Source organism: Hermetia illucens, chromosome 6 (assembly GCF_905115235.1).
Source record: "Hermetia illucens chromosome 6, iHerIll2.2.curated.20191125, whole genome shotgun sequence".
Taxonomy (NCBI): domain Eukaryota; kingdom Metazoa; phylum Arthropoda; class Insecta; order Diptera; family Stratiomyidae; genus Hermetia; species Hermetia illucens.
In genome coordinates, this window is record NC_051854.1 from 50,136,849 (window position 1) to 50,159,227 (window position 22,379).

A 22,379-nucleotide genomic window follows, 5' to 3' on the forward strand; every position below is an offset into this window, starting at 1 on the left:
TTTCTCTGATACAAGCTAAATTGTAGGCCATGTTCCGAAAGAGGGTCATAAAATCTAGCGAAAAGAACTGATGACTTTTATTTTTGCTGTAGAGTGAAGGCGGGGCAATGACCGTGAGTTTCGTAATCTCGACTCGGGCCCCGGGTTTTAATCCCGGTTACCGGACCGATATCGATATGGAGGGTATTTCGGGGCCTAGGTAGTTTCTGAGAATTGGTCCGTTAAAGAAATGATCATTTTCGACCTCTACACCCCCCCCCTTTCCAACAAATGTCAAAACTAGTACCGACTTTGGTAGTAGTACTAATCGAGACCTTTCATTTGATACCCCACATGACTATATTTGGTTAAAAAAAATTACACTCCCCTTTTGCATGTATGGAGACCCCCCCCCTAAATTCTATTTAGAATAATGAAACTCACTATATGCCTGAGGAGATCAAAGGATAAGATAGGTCCCAGGACGAAACGTGGATTGGTACACACGATGAAGCATAAAACCTGGGAAGCGCCTGCTCAACCAACAACAGCTCTACTACTAAACCCTATCTCCACCTCCATGTGGTGACCGCTGGGAGCTCTTTCTTAACGAAAAGTTGCAGATGGAGAAGGATGAAGGCGAGTCTCTCGCGCCTAAAACGGGATAAATTGTACCTACTGGTCCTTCAGGTTGGGGATTGGGTAGGGCTGGCAACCCTACACGGAAAACAACTTGCTACGAAGCCACAACAGGAGCCTCGGACTAGCCCTATACGCTCAGAACATCACTGGCCCATACCAAAGATGCTTCACTCCAGGCAAATCAGCAACAGATCAGATGCTCTCTCTGCGGCAAGCGATGGAAAAGCCGTCGGAATATGGACTTCAGTTGCACCATCTTTTCATAAATTTTCAAGCCGCCTATGATAGCATAGCCAGGGTAAAACTGTACACGGCCATGAGAGAATTCGGTATCTCGACGAAATTGGTAAGGCTGACTGGGCTGACCCTGACCAATGTGCAAGGCCAGATAAAAGCAGCAAGATCACTCTCAAGACCATTCGACATAAACAACGGTCTACGACAAGGGGATGCCCTATCATGCGTCCTTTTTAACCTGACCCTCGAGAAAGTGATCCGTGATGCTGAGATAAATTCAAGAAGTACGATCCTTTTTAAGTCCACCCAACTGCTAGCCTATGCTGACGATATCGATATCATGGGAAGAACCACCCGAGACGTACAAACTGCCTTCATCCAGATCGAGCAGGCGGCGCGAGATCTTGGGCTGCACATCAATGAAGGTAAGACAAAATATATGGTGGCAACGTCAACACCGAAAACGAACCAGCCAACAACTGGTCAAACAGGAAGAATAAGGATAGGAGAATACAACTTTGATACCGTTGATAATTTTTCCTATCTAGGGTCGAAAATCACAACCGATAACAGCTACGATGAGGAAATCCGCGCACGGTTGTTGTCAGCCAACAGAGCCTATTTCAGCTTACAAAAACTATTCCGCTCGAAACGCCTCACCATAGGGTTAAAGCTCTTACTGTACAAGACAATGATCTTGCTAGTCCTCATGTATTCCTCGGAGACTTGGATTCTTATCAAGAAGAATTGCGAACTCTTGGCCGCGTTCGAGAGAAGAATCCTCCGAAGAATTTTTGGCTCCTTACATGAGGATGGACGATTCCGTAGTCTACATAACGACGAAATCTATGAGCGATACCCTGACCGTCAGGTTTTGGATAAAATCTGGCTGAATAGGTTACGGTGGGTGGGTCACTTAATCCGTATGGATGAGGATGAACCAGCCCGGGAAGCCTATAAGGGCAATATCTATGGTAGAAAAAGAAGACGAGGCAGACCCTGCGTAAGATGGAACGATGACGTAGGCCAGGACGCCAGACAGCTGTTAGGGATATCGAATTGGTGGACCTCGGCGTAAAACCGGGATATCTGGAGTTCCTTATTAAGGCAGGCCTAGACCGGATACCAGTTGTTGCGCCGCTGATGATTGTGAATCGTCGTTAGGGTCATCTAGTTTTAATTTCATTTTATCTCAAAACACGAAATTCCAAGTAAATGTGGTATTAGTAAAACTATCGAAAATCACCTAGCTGCCCCGGAGTTATTAAATACTTAACGACATCTGTTGATTGCTTTCGATATAATTGAAATTCATTAACTCTGCCATGTTAGTTACATAGTATGCCGGTCCCAAAACAAGATAAAGGAAGAGGGTTGGAGGAAACATGCCATGTAATATCGTCAGTAAAATAAAAATAAAATGCTGATATCAGGGAAAGAGATAAATAAAGTATAGTTGCAGTTATTCCACTATCTCTCCTGGTGACAATTACCGCTGGGTGACTGACAAAAGAAATGCATCCAATGTTGGTAGACCAAATGATCGCGTTGAGTCAGAAGCCTTGGAGAAATGCTAGGGCGTTCATCTCAGTTGAGGTGGCAGGACGGGCCCCGGTCCTGTCGAGAAATAGGCAAGGGTAGGATGTAAACAAGTTAGTCCGAGCAAAGCAAATACGTGTCTGCACGCTAAATATTGGCAACCTCAATAGAAAGACCGAAGAACTCGCTAGAGCCCATCGGAAAAGGCATATTGATATATGGGCTCTATAAGAAACCCGACTTGCCAAAAGCACACAGGATATCGAACACTTTGCGCGTTAATGGTAAGAACAGTACTTTGCTTACCGACCAACGAGCCGCGACGGATAGATAGCGACAATAATTCAAGCAGATTTCAGCGAAATTTGGAGCAATTCCACCTGTCAGCACCGCTGAAATCGAGGAAGTAATAAAACGCATGAAATTGGGGCAAGCAATAGGGTCTGACGATATCGCATCTGAGCTCTAGCAAGCGGAGTTCTGGGACCCAACACTCTGGCTCGGTGAATTATTCAATTGGGTTTTCAAGAAGATAGAACAGCATCCGGCTGGCATGAAAGTACCAGAGATTCAATAATGAAAAAGAAAGGTAGTCCAGCAAAATGTTCAAATTACCTTTCGATCCGATTGCTGTCTCATACTATGAAGATTTTTGAATGCGAACATCTCAAATCTAAAATTTATCACAACGTTGTGCGTTCTGTCGCGCTTTATGGTTCCAAATCTTGGCTGACTATAAAGGACCATGAACGGCGTCTCGCGATAATGGAAACGAAGATGTTGCATTGGACTAGTGGCGCAACACGTCTTGATCACATCCGATCGATCGATATGGGGTTGTACCGATTGTGGAAAAATTGCAAGAGAGGTGTCGTCCGTGATATGAACATGTAATTCGCGTTAACGGGAATTCATCTGCGAAGATCGGTCTGAACATCGAAGTCGATGGTAAGCAACCAAAAGACCGACAGAAACAACGATGAATTGATACGCTGGATGGAAAATGGCGGAACCAACCACGACGAGTCGACCCCGGTTGTGAACGGGACAAAGGTCAAAGAAAAAGAAGAAGATCATTGAAATTTTTATTTTGTGGTAGGTGACTTTTTTTGAAACGCACTTAGTCGATGGGATTCAGCGCCGAAGTGACGCGTGATCAAGGCGTTTTTATATAAGCTGCGCATTAAAAGCTAAGTCGGTGTATAGGTCAGATATCAGTACATAAATTGATTAGATAGCGGAGGGTACAAACAAGTAGATGGATAGTCAAAGAACGACAATCATTGGAGCTGGATTGTGTCAGCTGCCATCTTTAAGTTGTTTAATTCGTTATATACACTGTGAAATTAGTAATAAAAATCTGGTCCCATAGTTGATTTGAATGTAAAATAATTTATTTATAGATCGGTTGAAATGCAAGGGGGTGAAACGATTTTTAAGACATTTATGTGGTCGATGGAAGCGCAAATAAGCCTTACCAGAATCTTCACAAACCTTAAGCTCTATGAAACACGTTGAATGCTGCTGATATGGTAACAAAGCGCTTTAGCATTATTAAATAAAATTGCTAGCAAAATGTACATCTACATAATTTGTTCTAAAAACTAAATCACCTGGACAACATTGATTGCAGAAAGCTTAAATTATCGTCAGGGCAGACTCTAAAAGAGAAACAAACACAAACAAAGTAAGTAACGAACGTAACGGTCATTACTGAACCAACGTATCTTTTTCGAGTGCGTGCAAATTATGTGATGATTTATTTGAAATGTATCCAACCAAATTCCAGTGCGTTTACGATTAAGATTCCAATGATCCGAATGAATGTAAGTCGGAGTGTGCATGGTAAATGCTGATGAGGAAGCCAAACAGTGCAAGCAACTCCAATGGTATGTTCTGGCTTGAATATGTTTGTGTACGTTTGGAATGATTAATTGAAAAAGTGTAATAAGTGAATGCAATCCAAAGACAATTCTATCTAAAAAACAATCGGTGAGATGCAGGCACTAAACTAACGCCGTTTCACCTGCTTATTTGATGGATTGTGTAAATATTTACTCAACTTACTGATGCAGTTAATGATGGCAAAACTGATGAAATGAATAACAAAATTCTCATTTCATGCAAATTTAGCTATTTGCTAGTGCGTGATCTGAGATTGTTAAATAAAAATTTAAAAAAGATTTATTATTCTTATTTGGAATAATTAGAGTGAAAATTATATTGTTTATGCCAGTACAAAAATACAATTTTATTATAAGCAAATTTGCGTCATGTGAATAAATCCAGGCCAAGGAATTTATTTCCGTTCTTACACACTAGGAAATTTATTTCAATTTAGAAAAACAATTCAAATGTTGGCTGTAAATCTAGTTATTTACCTACATTGCGGATGTACGATAGATGATCCATTGTATGGTCAATATTCAATATCTTTATTGCATTGCTAAACAATTTAGATCTGAGAAAAGGGTTTGGAGCAATAATTTTGGAAATTTGCATATGATTAGTATCAGATTTGCACCAAACTTTCCATTATCATGATCCAAATAACAATTTACCTTTTTGCAGAGTTTTATAGCTCTAGAGTCCCAAGTTTAAGAAATTACTATTATTAACTTTATTTTACTGAATATTGGAACAGATTGTATTGGCTTAGGCCATTGCTGACTCCGCCACGATATCTACATAACATGCTTGACCCAAACTCTGATGATGGAGGAAGATAATATATACTGTATTATTTAAACATCCCCAGTAGAATAAAATGGTAACTTCAGAGAAGGATATAATTAAAACGACGAACATCGGAATAACAATTTACGCATTTTCTCATGAAACGATCATCATGTTTGTAACGACATTGTATGCATTTTCTTGGTCGACCTGTCGCGGGGCCTGTCACCAAAAATTCAGGAATATAGTATAAGCCTCATAAACCTTCACGCCCCTACAGAGGAGACTGCAGAGTCGAAGAAGGATATCTTCTACGAGGCAGTTGAGCGAACCCTCGAAGCCTGTCCCAAGTATAATATCAAAATCATACTTCGAGATTTCATCAATCAAGTAGGAACGGAGCCTGTGTTTAGGCGATACAAAGGCTCCTATAGCCGCGGATTATTCAGTTAGCAGTATCGCACAAAATAGTTGTTTGAAGTTGGTTTGCGCGGAAGCGGTCCATAAACATACTTGGGCCTCTCCAGACGGGGCCACTTTCAATCAAATTGACCATGTGCTAATTGAAAGTGGCCATCTTTTAGCCATGATTAATGTCAGAATATATAAGGGGGCGAATATAGACACGGATCACTATCTCATTAGCGTAGTGCTCCGAGCTCGAATTATAACACCACCTACAATCCCCTCTGACAATCAGGTGAGAGTGAATACTGAAATCATTCACAACCCAACCCCCGGTAACACCTATAAGGACAAATTGGACGCCGCAATAACCGCAGCTAACAGATATCCTGGAGTTAAAGCAAGAACAAATGATCTTCACAACCACCTGAAAAGTATATTCGTTGATACGCCCACAAAAATGTTTGGCCCCAGCCGCTGGTTCGACCATGAATGTAAACTAGCAACGGAACGGAAGAATGTCGCATAGCGAGTAATGTTGCATTTTCAAAGAAAGCGCGCAGAGACTTGCCACACGAAATTTAGCGAGCGGTGAAGCGACTTCTCAGACGCCAAAGGGATGCCTGGGAGAACCAACAGTCTGTAAATTCGAGAAGTATAGGGAGCAACCGCATCAGGCAGGCAAATTTTACCAACAAGTCAGCAGGATGACGCCTTATACACCTCGATGCTCATCATGCCGAGACAAAGAGGAAAATCTAATTTCCAACAGAATGGACGTAGCGATGGGTTGAATATTTCGATGAACTGCTCAACAACCAGAGGTCCCACCGACTGAAGACGACGGGCAAAGGCTGCCACCACCAAGCATAGAAGAAACAGTCCGTGCAATCCAGCGGCTTAAAAACCATAAGTCGCCAGGAGCCGATGGAATTATAGCCAAATTGGTTAAACTACACGACCAACTACACCAAGCGGTTCATCAACTGATGCTCAAGGTATGAGACAGTAATTACTGAGTACCATCTATAAGATATTCTCCACTATCTTGCTAGGACGGATAGCCCCATACGCTCAGAACATCATTGGCCCATACCAAAGAGGCTTCACTCCAGGCAAATCAGCAACAGATCAGATTTTCTCTCTGCGTCAAGCGATGGAAACACTGTTGGAATATGGACATCAGTTGCACCATCTTTTTATCGACCTTAAAGCCGCTTATGACAGCATAGCCAGGGTAAAACTGTACACGGCCATGAGAGAATTCGGTATCTCGACGAAATTGGTAAGACTGACTAGGCTGACCCTGCCAGATAAAAGCAGCAAGATCACTGTCGAGACCATTCGACATCTACAATGGTCGAAGACAAGGGGATGCTCTATCATGAGTCGTCTTTAATCTGGCCGTGGAAAAATAGATCTATGATGCTGAGGTAAATGCGAGGAGTACGATCCTTTTTAAGTCCACCCAACTACTGCCCTATACTGAAGATATCGACATCATGGGAAGAACGACCTGAGATGTACAAACTCCCTTCATCCAAATCCAGCAGGTGGCGCGAGATCTCGGCTGCACAAACCAAAGAATAACACAAAATAAAGAATAACAACGAATCGCACCGGTCAAACGAAAATAATAAAGATAAGAGACTACAACTTTGAGATCGTTGAAAATTTCTCCTATCTAGGGTCAAAAATCGGTTGAAACCTGCGCACGATTATTGACTGCCAACAGAGCCTATTTCGAGCCTTACAAAAATATTAGGTTGTTGCAAATGAAATGTCGGATATTTGAGTAAAATTTCAAAAAACTATAACTTTTATGAAAATTAATTTTATTAGTCAAAATAAGAACCAGTAGCTTCAATGCACTTCTCCCAACGAGATACAAGGGCATTTATTCCAGTTTCGTAAAAGTCTGGGTTTCTAGAGCTAAGAAATTCTTCAAAGGCACTTTTGACAGCTACTTCATTGCTGAATTGTTTCCCCGCCAAAAAGTGATCCAAATGCTTAAAAAAGTGGTAGTCGGTTGGCGAGAGGTCGGGTGAATATGGTGGATGAGGAAGAGTCTCATATCGTAATTCATTTAATTTTTGGACCGTCATTCTGGAAACATGAGGTCGGGCGTTATCGCACGTAATTTCTCGTGCATTTCATCAAGTTGGGCACAATATTTCTCTGCATTAATTGTTTCACCACGCTCCAAAAACGAATAATGAATAATTCCAGAAGCAGACCACCAAACAGTTACCATTACCTTCTTCGGGTGAAGGCTCGGTTTTGGCATGTGTTGTGGAGGCTGATCGGCATCTAGCCATTGCGCTGATCTGCGACGGTTGTCGTACAATATCCACTTTTCATCGCATGTCACTATTCTGCGCAAAAAGGGATTGTTCCTGTTGCGGTTGAGTAGAGAACTGGATATTTCCATTCGCAGCGCCATGTTTTGCTCGTTGAGTTCATGCGGAACCCACTTATCAAGCTTCTTCACCTTTCCAAGCTGTTGTAAGTGCCGAGATACTGTCGAATAGTGTACGCCTATTTTCTCTGCAATGTCACGAATCGATAATCGGGGATCAGATTCCACTATCAAACGCAACTCGTCGTTGTCGATCGATGGTCCTGGGTGTCCACGAGGTTCACTTTGGAGGGTCATGTCGCCTGATCGGAATTTTTCGAACCACCGCTGTGTCGTTCGTTCGTTTGCTGCGTCAGCTCCAAATGCTCTGCAAATGTTTCTGGTTGCCTCCGCTGCGTTGTGACCAAGTTTAAATTCATATAGAAAAAGTAGACGTTTTTGACTCCCTTCCATGCTTTTTTCTTTGAGTTTTACTTGGAACTTCAATGACGATTGAAACTGAAATGACTCCTTGATCGAACGAACGACTATTTATACTCAATTATCCCATACCACCAGAGTCACCTTCCGGCAGTTTTAAACATTAAAATCATAACTAACTTCACTTCATTGAAAAATCCGACATTTCAGTTGCAACAACCTAATAGTTTCGCTCCAAACGTCTCACCATAGGCTCAAAGCTCTTACTCTACAAGAATATGCTCATTGAATAATCCACAGTCTGTTATTATTGATGTTATTATGCAAGCAACGGGAGCCAACATATCGCCTGAATACGGGCTCCGTCGCCTACTATTAAAATCTTCAAGTACAATTCTCATGTCATACAAAGCGAAGATTTAGTAGGTTCGTTCTACTGTATCGTAGAAAGTGTCCTTCTCCCACTTCACAGTCTCCTTCAGAGAGACGTGAAAATTAAGTAGGCATATATTTCGAAATCTCATTTTCTCCTAGTGTACCGTCAAAGCCTAAAATGAAGATCAATGTTTGAATTTGAATGTTTCGCCACCGATTATAATCAGAAAAGGGGTCAAGCAGTGCACTGTAGGGTAGACTGACGCGGAACATACCTCCCTGAAGCCAACCTATCTCTCTCTGAGGATGAGCTGTCTCTCCTCTGGGGCGGTGCGTGACTTTTCAGGGACCAAGCCTCTCGTCTACCAAGACCGTTAGTGAGTGGTGATAACCACCCCCGAGGTGATCTTACTATTAACAAAACGCTACGGATCTAGATTGGGGAGTCGAAAAACACCTCCCCCAATTCAGGGTGTTATGCGAACCGTGTCCATTGGATAGTTTGCAGTCGGGGGTAACTGACTGTATTCGAACGGAACCTCACTGATACCTGGTCGCCTTAGTGGGTAAGTTAGACCTTACCGTGCTACGGGGGGCTATGGCAGGGCGGACCTCCTAACTTCCATACTCGTGGGAATCAAATGAGTACAAAAAAGAAAAGAAAACGAAAACCAAACAAGCGGGACTCCGTACCGCACAAAAACTGGTTAATCAGACGGAGGCACATCTCCAAATTACTGCGAGCCAGGTGATTACACCCAAGAAGGGAGAAGTTGGGACGTCAAGCAGTGGATCCAAGGTTAACATTGGTATACTGAGTGGACAACAGCTAACGAACGCCACTGCTCAAAGAGCAGGGACCAGCAAAAGCACGTCTGAGATAAATATAACAGACGTCAGGAAGGAGACAAGTCTCAGAGGCGCCAGTATTAAATGGTACCTGCGCTATCTGAAGGAAGGCCTGAAACCAGAAGAGGCCCTTAAGAAGGATCAGGACAAGCCATCTCAAATGGAGCCGAGAAAGCGGGAAGCAGCAGAGATCATCCCGCATGAAGGGAATGCTCCCAAAAAATCCAAACCTGGACCCAAGGGAGGAGAAAACCCGGGCAAGTCAGGAGTGAAGGCAGGATCCAGGAAGCCCGCCATTAGCTATACTAGTGCGGTCAAGAGCATTCGACTGGCCATACTCTCAAAAATGTTTCCCGAGCAAATACTCACTCGTGAGGAGCAGGAAACCATTGAGGACCTTGTCGTCAGGCAATTCAGATGATCAAGGTTGGACTTCGAAACTGGTGTTCACCGGGATACGCTTTCGACCAGGCCTTATACTGGTGGACTGCGCGACGGAAGACACCGCAGAATGGATTAGAACCATAGTTCCTAGGTTGCCAGCCTGGGAAGGGTTGGAACTGTCAACATGTGCTGGGGATGATATACCAGGAGCCCACATGGTGACAAGGCAAACTGGGAGAAGGTGGCTGCGACATACAACTTAAACGAGCAACTGATTAATTGGTACGCTGAAGGATTCCTCGCAGCAGAGGGAGCGGGTGCCGGAGTCATTGGTCCAAGGAAAATGTACTTTGAGCCAATGAGCAGGTACACTAGCATATTCCAGGCGGAAATATACGCCATAGACACATGTGCCTCCTTTAATCTCCAAAGGAACTACAGAGGGCAAAACATAGCTATTCTCACCGATAGCCAAGCAGCGATCAAGGCACTTAAGTCCAACCAGGTGAGCTCTAAGCTGGTGTAGGGATGCCTTGAGAGGCTGAATACACTCGGCTCGTTCAACAAGGTCTGGATACTTTGGGTTCCAGGCCATGCTGGGTTGGAAGGCAACGAGGCAGCGGACGAACTAGCCAAAAAGGGAGCAGGGACGGAATTGGACGGAATTGGAAATGGTTTCATGGTTATGAATCTTAGAAATGAAGAGGAACGGTTGAGAGAACTATACTGGGCGGACCTACCAGGGATGGAGCAGTCCATGGTGCTTATTAAGGGATACGAACCCATACGCACAAAGGATTGTTTAAACCTCACCAAAAAGAACCTCCGAATTATAGTGGAAATTCTCACTGGTCATTGTCGGCTGAACTATCATTTAGGGAAGCTAGGGATATCTACGGACACTGCCCGCAGGTTTTGTGAGGAGTATGACGAAACCTCTATACACGTCCTGAGACAGTGCCCGGCACTTGTGCAAAGTAGGTCGAGGCACCTGGGAGAACACTTAATACCAAATCCAAAGCTGAAATATCTGAAAGTAGGGAACATACTAAAGTTCCTGACGGTTATAGGCCTGCTTGAGATACTATGATCAATAGGTACACTATAACCGGTAAAAGGAGCACAATAGTTCTTTAAGGACGCGGCGCGACTTCCCCTTAACAGAATAATAATAATCAGGAAACACTAATCTCTATTAACCGTACCATTTCGGTATTACAGCCGGGCTTATATTCATCGGAGAGTCAGTCCGGGAAATTAGCGAACTAATGGTTATTTTAGGGAAACTTGACAATCAAACTGGTCCAACTCCTCGGACTAAATGTCGACCATACTTCAGGCAAAAATTGACGTGGACCATATACCCTGACAGCAGGGACACAACTATGGTTAAATTGCCGCAACGCAACCCTTGGAATCTGTTAAAACAGTCAGATGGCGTTATGGCCGGTAGGCACTGGTACTATATCAAGCTTTTGGATGTGTTCAAATTGGCGAAAGACTTCAATCCTACACACTGCTTTATGCAGATGATGTTTTCTTAGCATCTGATAGCAAAAATGAACTCGAGCAACTTGTTCAAAAATGGAATGATCGCCTCATGCAACACGGTCTTAGATTGAATTTAAACAAAACTGAATTTTTGACGACCGATCCCCATGAAACACACACAATCACTGTCAGCGGCAGTGATCTGCCCAGAACTCAGCGATTTAAATACCTGGGGTCAACGCTATCAGCCAATGGAGAACTGCGTTATGAAATTTCTTCACGCATTAACGCAACCTGGATGAAGTGGCGTTCCACAACTGGTGTTCTTTTTGATTGACGTATCAATTAACATCTCAAATCTAAAATTTACCGCAATGTCGTCCGTCCTGTCGCTCTCTATGGTTCTAAGTGTTGCCCGACTATAAAAGACAATGAACGACGTCTTGCGGTAAAGGAGATGAAGATACTGCGTTGGACTAGTGACGTCAGACGTTTTGATCACATCCAAAATGAGGATATACGCGATCGTTATGGGGTAACACCGATCGTGGAAAAGTTGCGAGAGAGGCGTCTTCGATGGTATGGTCACGCAAGTCGTGCTAACGAGGATTCACTTGTCAAGATTGATCTGAACATCGAAGTTGATGGTAAACGACCAAAAGGGAGGCCGAAACAACGGTGGCTTGATACGCTGGATGGGGATTTAAAAGCCTTGAGATAACATCCAGATCAGGCATTCGATAGAGTCAAATGGCGAAAGCGATCACGACGAGCCGACCCCGCTTGTGAACGGGATAAAGGCTGAAGAAAAAGATGGTAAATAGGCACCCAAATGGACACACTAAAGGATAGTACAATGGGCGTATTGTGGCCTGATGAGTTTGCAACTACTGTTCCCTCAATCACTATCTAAGTATCTGGACCCCACTCAATGAAACCGATTAAATTCGAATATCTTAATTCATTTCCACAACGTGTTCAACGTAATATCTATCAATAAAAATCTTAAAATTAGCAAACAAACTTTATGCCATAATACACTTTTCGCATTTTATTACAATCTATTTACCAACACAGCTAATTTATAAAATATACCATCAAGAAAAGTATCTGATTTCTATGAGCAACAACAAGACCCCTAGAACGCAAACAAAAACACAACTGATTAGGCTACGCGTCCAGTAATTACAGAGGGGAAAGCCAGCAAAGTAAACGTGATATCTAATTAACTAACGTTTCAGTTGGGACGATAATGAATACTAAATACGCTGAAACGTGTGAAGAAATTAAATGCAAACGTTTGCAAATTAAATTGTTAATTGTTAAATCAAACATAGTCATTTATTGCGGGCATTTTGTAGGTTATAAATTCACAAGAATAGTTGATTTATTGGGAGGATTTAATGTCCCCTTGTGATAAGTAAATTGAAATTTCATTTTGATGGGCAGATTATGATTTTAGGACTTTTTAAGGATGAACATTCTAAGTTCATTTCGAAATATCTGCGGATAGACTGACGCGGAGTATAACTCCCTGGGGCCAACCTATCTCCCGCTGTGAGTGATCTGTCTCTTCACTAGGGTGATATGTGGTTTTCCTGGAGCCAAACCTCTCGTCTACCAAGACCGTCAGTGAGTAGTGATAGCCACACACCCAGTACGAGGCTACGGCTCTAGACAGGGGAGTCGAAAAACACCTTCCCCTAAGAAGGCTCAGGACAGACGTAAGCCATTTTTTCGGAGTTACGAAAGCGGGAAACAGCGGAGATTAGAACGCATGATGCGAATCCTCCCAAAAAAACCAAACATGATCCCACGAGGAAACCAGGTAATCCGCCATTAGCTATTGTAGTGCGGTCAAGGACATTTGATTGGCCATACAGCCAAAAAAGTTTCCTGAGCACTCACTCGTGCGGAGCAGGAAACCATCGAAGACCTTGTCGTCAAGCAGATATGCAAAGGATGAACTGTGAAACTTGTGTTCACCGGGATACGCTTCCGAGCAGGTCACATTCTGGTAGACTATGCGACAGAGGACACTGCAGAGTGGCTTAGAACTATAGTTCCTAAATTGCCAGTCTGGAAAAGAGCAGAACTGTCGACATGTGCTGGGGATAATATAGCAGAAGCACACATGGTGACAGTGCTTTTTCCGAAAGCCGCAACAGTAGAAACAGAAGATCTTATGAGCCTCTTAAAAGCCCAGAATTAGGATCTCCATAAGCCATTATGGAGAGTCTTCAGAAGGAAAGTGGAGGGCAAGGGTAGACTCCTCGCGATCGGGGTGGATGAGTTGCCATATCAACTATTCACATGCACCGGGAAACGCCGAGGATAGACATCTCGGAGGAGACATCAGATGGGAAACTTACCGAGATCCTCCTCTAAACAATAACGGAGCCAATGGCCAGCACTAAGATAGCCCAGATAAACCTCCACCATGCAAAAGCTGCATCTGCGGTAATCGCAAGGGCAAATTCCAAGGAGAACATTGGAATAGTGCCGGCTCAGGAGCCCTGGGTGTAACGGGGGCAGATTCGCGGTCTGCAAGTAGCCCCTCTTGCGAAAAACAAAAAGCTTGCATCATTCTTAAACGTAATTCAAAATATATATGTCTTTCAGAGTTCCCGGGACCTTGTGGCTATAGAAGCCTGAACGGAAGCCGAGGTAGCACTCGAGAAGCAGTCGTAGCATCGGGCTACTTCCCAGGGGTCGACATCCGGGTGCCATCGGTGCTGGTCGGTGAAATACTGTGAGAGGAGGGCGTTACCACTTCTTCTTGACTGCGATGCCAACGCCCATCACGAAGTCTGGGGAAGTAGCGCCACCAATCAAAGAGGTGGATACCTTCTTGAATTTATTTTTAGCAATCAGTTGGAAATATATAATATAGGGAACACTCCAACATTCATGACCAAAACTAGACAAGAGTTACTAGACACAACTCTAAGAAATACTCTGATGAACGTGCTGGTCGGGAATTGGAGGCTGTCGGATGAGCCTTCTATGTTTGACAACAGAATAATCAAATTTGACACATTGAGGGCAACTCCGAAATAAAAACAATAATAAGGAATCCCAGGAGGAAGGATTTGGATTCCTATACAACGCACCTGAGCAACAACATGGCTCACCTTCAAGGGGGCGTCAACATGAGGAGCCAATAGGAACTAGAATCAGTGGTGGAAAACCTCAACAAAATCGTCTTTGACACATATGAGCCCAGCTGTCTGGCTAAGATAGTTAAATTATCATGGCATATACCCTGATGGAGTAGGTACGAAAATTCTTCAATCGGGCAAAGCAAACTGGTGACTGGCCGAGGGACAAAAATGCACTGACTGCGTGTAGCACCGCGACCATGGATGTAAAACGGAATAGCTTCAGAGAATTATGTAAAGGAATCGTACAAATCACAAAAGCAACTAGGCTTCACAAAGCTGTAGCCAAATACGGGGCAGTATTTTTTGTACGTCTGAAGGAGAATGGGACATTTACCGAGAATGAGGAGGACAGAATATACCTGATTCTCAAAACGCATTTCCCGGGGTCTTACCCCACGGCGGAACATTCTGCCTGACACCCAAACAACGAATAAAAGGGGATGAAAGGAGAATCGGAAACTAGCTCAGCAAGTATGCTCGGAAGCTAAAGTAAGGTGGGCAGTGGGAACTTTTAAACCACTGAAATCACCCGGAGTAGATGGCATCTCCCAGCACTAACCCAGAGAGGTCTAGAAATCATCTTACAGTCTATTCTAAGGATGGTAAAGGGCAGCATCATCATCATCATCAACGGCGCAACGACCGGTATCCAGTCTAGGCCTGCCTTCATAAAGAACTCCAGTAATCTCCCCTAAAAGCTGTCTGGCGTCCTGACCTACGCCATTGCTCCATCTCAGGCAGGGTCTGCCTCGTCTTCTTTTTCTACTATAGATATTGCCCTTATAGATTTTCCGGCTGGATCATCCTCATCCATACGGATTAAGTGACCCGCCCACCGTAACCTATTGAGCCAGATTTAATCCATAACTTGACACCCATGGTATCGCTCATAGATTTCGTCACTATGTAGGCTACGGAATCGTCCATCCTCATGGAGGAGGCCAAAAATTCTTCGGAGGATTCTTCTTTCGAACGGGGCCAACAGTTCGCAATTTTTCTTGCTAAGGACCCAAGTTTCCGAGGAATACATGAAGACTGGCAAGATCATTGTCTTCTGCAGTAAGATCTTTGATCCTATGACAGCCTAGCCCTGCAATATATACCAAGGACATGGAAGCGGGCAAAAGCGGTCTTTATTCTGAAAGCGAGTGACAAGGATCCTTTCAGACCAATTTGCCTAACACCGCCCGTTCTCAAAACGAAGGAGGTCATAGACAACTATATTAGAACTAAACTTTTGATGCATAATACTCTACAGCAGTAGCTTACTGGGCAGGATGGTCAACTGCAACTGCTCTGTATCAGCTGATGGATATATTAGCGGATGTCATAGAAACAGAGGAAATAGCACTGTGTTTTGGATATCGAAGGAGCATTCGATAACACATCGCACACAGAGGTGCAAGTTGCCCTGATCCACAAGGGAGTGGGAAACACCCTAGTTTTTTGGATGGACAAAATATTAAAAATAAACTATGTGATCGAATTCAAACTGGACTAAGAGTTACTAGTGCCTGATGGAGGAAGGCGGAGTTGCGCATCAAACCAGCCAAAACCACCATAATTCCGTCCACTAGGAAGCGTAAGATTGATCAATTGAGGTTTATAAAGTTAAATGGAGGTGGAACGAGAAACAGAGATCAAATATTTGGGAATTACGCTTGACCAGAAATTACTCTGGAAGACACATGTCGGAAGGCTACGAGGGCTCTGATGACTTACAGATCCATAGCAGGAAAAAAATCGAGTTGCATTCCGAAGGTAATAGGAATGCCAATGCCCTATGGGGCACAAACTACAAAAATTGGCTTGCGTGTGTATCAATGGGGCAATGAGGACATGCCTTCTGGAATTAACCCCCGCTCCATCTGCCCATACAGATGCTGTCAAGGAGGGCAATCTTCAGGATGACCGGGAGTATCACTAAGGCGGAGGAAAGAGGAAGGAATGAAAACCAACATGCTTATCAACGTGGAAAGTCCTGTGAGTCTGCTCTTCATTCTGTGGTTTCAAAGATAAAGGATGCAACTCCGAAGGGTGAGTACGCGATGAGGGTGTTCGTGGACATTGAAGGAACTTTTGACTGTGCGCCCTTCCAAAAGCTTCAATAAAGTGGATCTACGCTATGCTAACTCAGAGATTGTTGTGTGCTGAAGTGGTTCTTAATCGCTATTTAACAACTTAAGCGGCGAAAGGCTGCCCTCAAGGTGTGCTATCGCCACTTCTGTGGAGTATGCTAATCGACTCACTACTATGCGAACTGCAAAATTTGCCAATACACGTCCAAGCTTATGCGGATGACGTGGCTATGCTAGCTATTGATCGAGATCTCGGACTGGTGTGTAGAAATACACAACGCGCCGTTGATTTGATTGACAGTCAGTGTCTCAGGCATGGACTTTCAGTAAATCCAAATAAGACCACAATGGTATTATTTACAAAAAGGAGGAAACAATGGTCTTTGCCTTCCAGAGATGAGGGGTACAACCCTTCAACTCTCCGAAGAAGTGAAATATCTGGGAGTTATTCTAGACAAGAAGTTTCTTTGGAACAAACATGTAGAGGTAAAGATGGAACGAGCTCTCACAGCTTATGGGCTGTGTAGGCCGACCATTGCCTCGACATGGGGACTTGGGCCTCAGGTAGTAATGTGGATATATTTTGCTATCATTAGGCCGATGTTCGCTTATGCATCCGTAGTATGGTGGGTTAAGGTGAAACAGAAGGGTTTTCGCTGCAAACTAGCCACCGGTGGCCTGAGCACCACATAAGGCGCAGCTCTGAATGCATTACTCAATTTGCTGCCCTTGGATTTGTTTATTAAGAGCACTGCGATGAGAGCAGCTCATAGACTAATGCGATTAGATCTATGGGGAAACAATGGACGTGGGGGGCACAAAGCATTGGAAGAGTCAATGGGAGAACTGAATCTAGTCTTCGCAATGCCTTCTGATTCTCAGATCCCCATACATCTGTTTGGTAGAAGATATGATGTTATCTTGAAACGGAGAAAAAACTGGGACGAATCAGAAGAATGCGTGTCAGGATATACTGACGTCTTCTACACCGATGGTTCAAAAACAGAAAATGGTTCTAGAGCCGAAGTCTACCTCTCGAATAAAAACGAGAAGTAGGTTTTTCCTTTGGGACAATACACAACGGTCTTTCAGGCTGAAGTGTATGTGATCCTAAGGGCGGCAACCAGGATGATTGACGAGCGGTTGAAGAGCAGGCGCATCGCAATCTGTAGCGATAGTCAAGCTGCAATGAGGGCATTGAGTAGTACTTCGATCACTTCAAAAATCGTTCAGGAATGTAGAAACCGATGGAATTCTGTTTCTAGATTCAACACGGTGGATTTACTCTGGGTACCTGGTCATTGTGGTTAGAGGGAATCGAAATCTTGGATGCCTTAGCAGAAGAGGCTTCAACTTTCCCATGCCCGGACCGGAACTAGCAATCGGGGTGTCGGTTGCATTGGCTGATGCTGCTATCAAAAACTGGGAACAAGATTCCCATAATGACAGATGGAGAAGCATTAATGCTGCTAGATTGACCAAACTCTTCCTGTCAGAACCAAACAAAGATACTGCAAAGTTTATCCTGTAGAAAAGCAGGAGAACTTGCAGAAGTATTGTGGGCATTCTGACTGGCCATAATTCACTAGCTGGGCATATGTTCAGAATAGGAATTATCCAAGATGATGGACACGTATCGTGTAATGAGGAAGCAGATTCCACAGAAGATTTTCTGTGTGAGTGCCCCACTTACGGACGCATCAGACATCAGATTTTTGGTGCTGATATGCTCCAACTGCAGCGGATAGCTTCACATCCACTAACGGAAATCCTACGATACATAAACGAACCCGGGATATTTAGTTAGAGGGGGGAATCGAGTACAATGGACCACTAAGGTCTGAGTACTCAGAGGCATTGCCTCCTCCCCACCGTAAACACACACACACACATCACTAAGGCGCTGCCTAAATCGAAGGAAGATTGATATCCTTTCTAAGCAGTATCCCGTCGACTGCGGCACTTGAAACTATCCTAAATTTACCTCCCATTCACTTGGAGGTGAAACGGAAAGCAGCCAATGACGCATATAGGTTCGATACCATTGGGACGTGGAAAGGTGGCCAATCAAACGGTCATGCGTCTATCTGAAAATTCCTTGAAAAACATCCGGTAGCCTTGATGCCGACCGATCATATGATTTCCAGATTCGTCTTTGAAAAGACATACACTGTCGTAATCACCGAAAGAGAAGAATGGTACACAAGTGGCCATGAGTCTTTCCAGATTACAGACCTAATAATCTACAACAACGGAGGATGGATCGGGCGCAGGGGTGTTCTCGGAGAATCCAATTATAGAACTGACCCGACCCCTCGAAAAAATGACGACCAGGCGAAGATGTATGCCATTTCATTGGCAGCAGAGGAATGTCTGCGACAAAAATGGAGGGGTCGCACCATTCGAATCTGTTCCGACAGTTGGGCGGCATTATCAGCACTAAATGGCAACAACATATCAAGCCAGTTGGTGTGGAGTTGTCATCAGGTGCTGCTGAAACTTTGCCGACTGAACGAAACATTCCTGATGTCGGTGCCGGGGCACTCTAACATCGCCGGTAATGAGGAGGCTGACAGACTGGCTCGCCGAGGGTCTGGATCCACAATGGTGGGGCCAGAACCAGCTCTTGGAATCCGACCATCTACTGTCAAGCCTACTCTGAAGGGTGAAAGATTTCACGCAATGGAGTGGAGAAATTTGGACTCTTGCCGGCAGGCGAAAATCCTTGAGAAAGAGCCTAGGGCCACTAGAGCGGCATTTTTGTTGTCCCTTAACAAGTGGGACATGAAAACCCTAGTAGGGCTTTTAACGAAATACTGCTCCTTAAACTACCATATGGAAAAGATTGGGGTAGTGGTTTCAGCTGTGTGCAGCCAATGTGAGGAGGAGACGGCCCTGCACTTTTTATGCAGCTGCCCGGCATCCTCAGATCTCAGACGAAGACACCTTGGCAAGGTTTCCTTCAATGAAGAATCTTCACACTCTCTGCCCCTGGAGAATGTTCTCAGATTCGCTAAAGCCTGCCAACACCGTAGGCAATGGGGCTACTTACGGGGATAGTACAATGGGCCTAACAATGGACTGAGTGCTCGGAGCTGCGTTTCCCCCCAGTTAACTAAACTAAACTAAGCAGTATCCCGAATTATTGATACACATGAGATAACATGACAACGAGGTTTCACTTCGATAAGAAGTTTGAAAGACGTTGGAGTAACAAGGCAAACTGGGAGAGCGTGGCAGTGACATACGGCTTAAACCAGCAACTGATTACTTGGTACACTGACGGATCTCTCACAACAGAGTGAGTGGACGCCGGGGTCATTGCTCGAAGGAAGATGTACACTGGAATACTCCAGGTAGAAATATACGCCATAGACAGATGTGCCTCATTTCATTTTCAAAGCAACTAAAGGAGGCAGAAACATTGCTATTCTGACTAACAGGCAAGCGGCGATCAAAGCACTTAGGTCCAAGCAGGTGAGCTGGAAACTGATATGAAAATGCTTTGAGAGACTGAATACGCTTGGCTCGCTCGATAAGGTCTGAATACTTTGGATTCCAGGCAACGTTAGGTTAGAAAGCAATGAAGCACCGGGCGAACTGACCAAGAAAGGAGCAGGGATACCTTTACACGAGCCAGAACTCTTCTGTGGAATCGGAAAGAAACGGGTCCATGGCTGTCACATTAAAAAATGAAGAGGAACGGCTGAGGGAACTACACTGGGCGATCCTACCAGGAATAGACCAGTCCAGGGTGCTTATTCGGGGATACGACCCCAAGCACAGAAAGGACTTTCCTTATCCTTATAAATAGTGATATACAAGTGGCAAGCCAACATGACCCTTTTCCTTGGTAGAAACGTCAAATGTAGGACTGAATTCAATTCTTATTCCATTTTAAGCTCCTCTTAGCCCATCATCCCTTTATGCATATGAGTCTGTCAATTTTACTAAAATCTATAGAAAGAAGAAAATCTTACTTCAGATAGAGCAGAGTTGTTTGAAGAAGCAATAACAGTCACAAAGATACGGAAATTTTCGCACATTTTATTTGTTGCTTTTTTGCAAAACTTTCGGTTTCATATTATCTTGCTTTACCGAGTCTCGGGCGTCACTAGGAACCCCCCGGTCTCTCCTACTAATATTCTCACTGAATGACTAATGTTATTTGAATTGATTGCATAACACGCAAGAATCTTAGCAACTGAATAAGGCGACGGGAGTGCTTTATAATATTTCGCTATCTGACGTTGTAATTTTCGACTTCAGCTTCTGCAAACAAATACACTTAAATAAATAGAATCTTTGCAATGTTTTGATTCGATTAAATATGAATAATTTGCATATTTTGCTATTAGCGATGGTTTGCATGCGTTCCGGAAGCAATGGCCTGGAAAAATTTAGTTTGCTTCTGTTAGTCACGTAGGGATACTAATAGAAAGCTCGAAAAAAGTGTCGCTTTCTTAAGCGAGTAATGTTTGCTTTCTTCCTTTACTACCACTAAAATGAGAATTCATTGTCACGTTATTGAGTTAAAAATAGAATTTGGGGAGAATGTTGAAAAATATTTGTTGTGTTCCTAATACCTAAGGTGACCTTAAAACAATTGGATGTTAGTTCACTATACCAGCATTATAAGGACCGCAGTAGCTTCTCCTGGTTATAGTTATAAAGTGTGCTGAAACAAGGAGGGTATATTATAGAAATGAAACTATGTTGAGTGTTATTTGTCTTGACCGATCCCGACCAGCAAAACGGATGAAGACATACCAAGCAAACAAGATGTCATTCAAGTAGATGGGATGCTATGTATTGTACATATGTCTTAGGGTGCAGTACTCCCTCGACCATAACCTACATACCTTGCCGTGGTCAGTAAGCTTAGTAAGGAAGGTCCTCTAGAGAACCAGAAGTGAAATCTGGAGCTAAAGGGAAACCAACCCCCTAAGTACCGTGCCGAGGGTTGACTGGTCACAGGGATTTAAGATATGGCCGTGAACGATGAACTCTGGCGCCCTCCAACTAGCTTTATCTCGCAAAAATGAGTTCTGTAGAGGTTGACTTACTTTCCCCGATAAAACAAAGGCAAAGATGATACAAATGAAAACAAAAAACGCCAGTTGTTGAGGTTAGAATCTCATCTACGAGTAACCATTTACTTTCGGATAAAAAACAACCTCCGAACAATTTGCCATCGGGGAAACTACAACGCCAGGCTTGCGCCAAGGTTGAGGGAAAAAGAGTATCCGAGGCTATTTGCGACAAAGGGTAAACCGAAGCGACAGCGGTTCCCTGACAATCTCTACTTCTCAGAAGAAAAGGGAGCAAAAAGGGATCCGCTGACAGAATCTAGGTCATCACTTTCAGCCGAAGCTATCGAAGGCAATATTTGGGTCTTGTATGGGGACATCAAACCAGTTACGAAAGCCAGCGATGTGAAAAGCGTACGAGAAAATTAGTCCTAACGCAAGGAATCAAGCCTTGAGTCGACAGATATATACCGTAAAGGTTATGGCTAAACTTCCCCGAAAGTAGCACGAACGATTGACTTGGACAGTACTGCTCCTTCCTCAACGATGTGTGGGACGGTGCGCAAATAACCCTTAAACAGGTCTCTGAGATGCCCTCGTTCAAAAAGTGGTTTCCCTGACTTCCAGAGAGAGGCAGAAAGCCAACAGGCCGAAATATTCAAGAAGATTCCGGTGTTCGGGGAAATCACAATACGAGTGTCAGTTCCAAGGCCAGTGAAGAGGATGTGTGTTTCTCTTCACGGACCTTCAT

General features: G+C 43.9%; 1 protein-coding gene and 1 long non-coding RNA gene across 3 annotated transcripts in view; one reads left to right on the forward strand and one right to left on the reverse strand.

Moving 5' to 3' along the window:
* The window catches only part of LOC119658806 (cell growth regulator with RING finger domain protein 1-like), a 159,833-nt gene that overhangs the window by 108,869 nt on the left and 28,585 nt on the right, over positions 1-22,379 (reverse strand). Inside the window, exon 2 of one of the 2 annotated variants that reach the window (XM_038066528.1) lies at positions 4,011-4,058. The exons of the other annotated variant lie outside the window; for it this stretch is intronic. Within the exon in view, the coding sequence (XP_037922456.1) occupies positions 4,011-4,058 (48 nt within the window). The remainder of the gene's footprint in view (positions 1-4,010; positions 4,059-22,379) is intronic. 2 annotated transcript variants of the gene reach the window in all.
* Positions 3,672-4,672, forward strand: LOC119658809. The gene is made up of 3 exons (XR_005250287.1): positions 3,672-3,746; positions 3,801-4,084; positions 4,187-4,672. It is a non-coding gene; the product is annotated as an uncharacterized LOC119658809 (long non-coding RNA).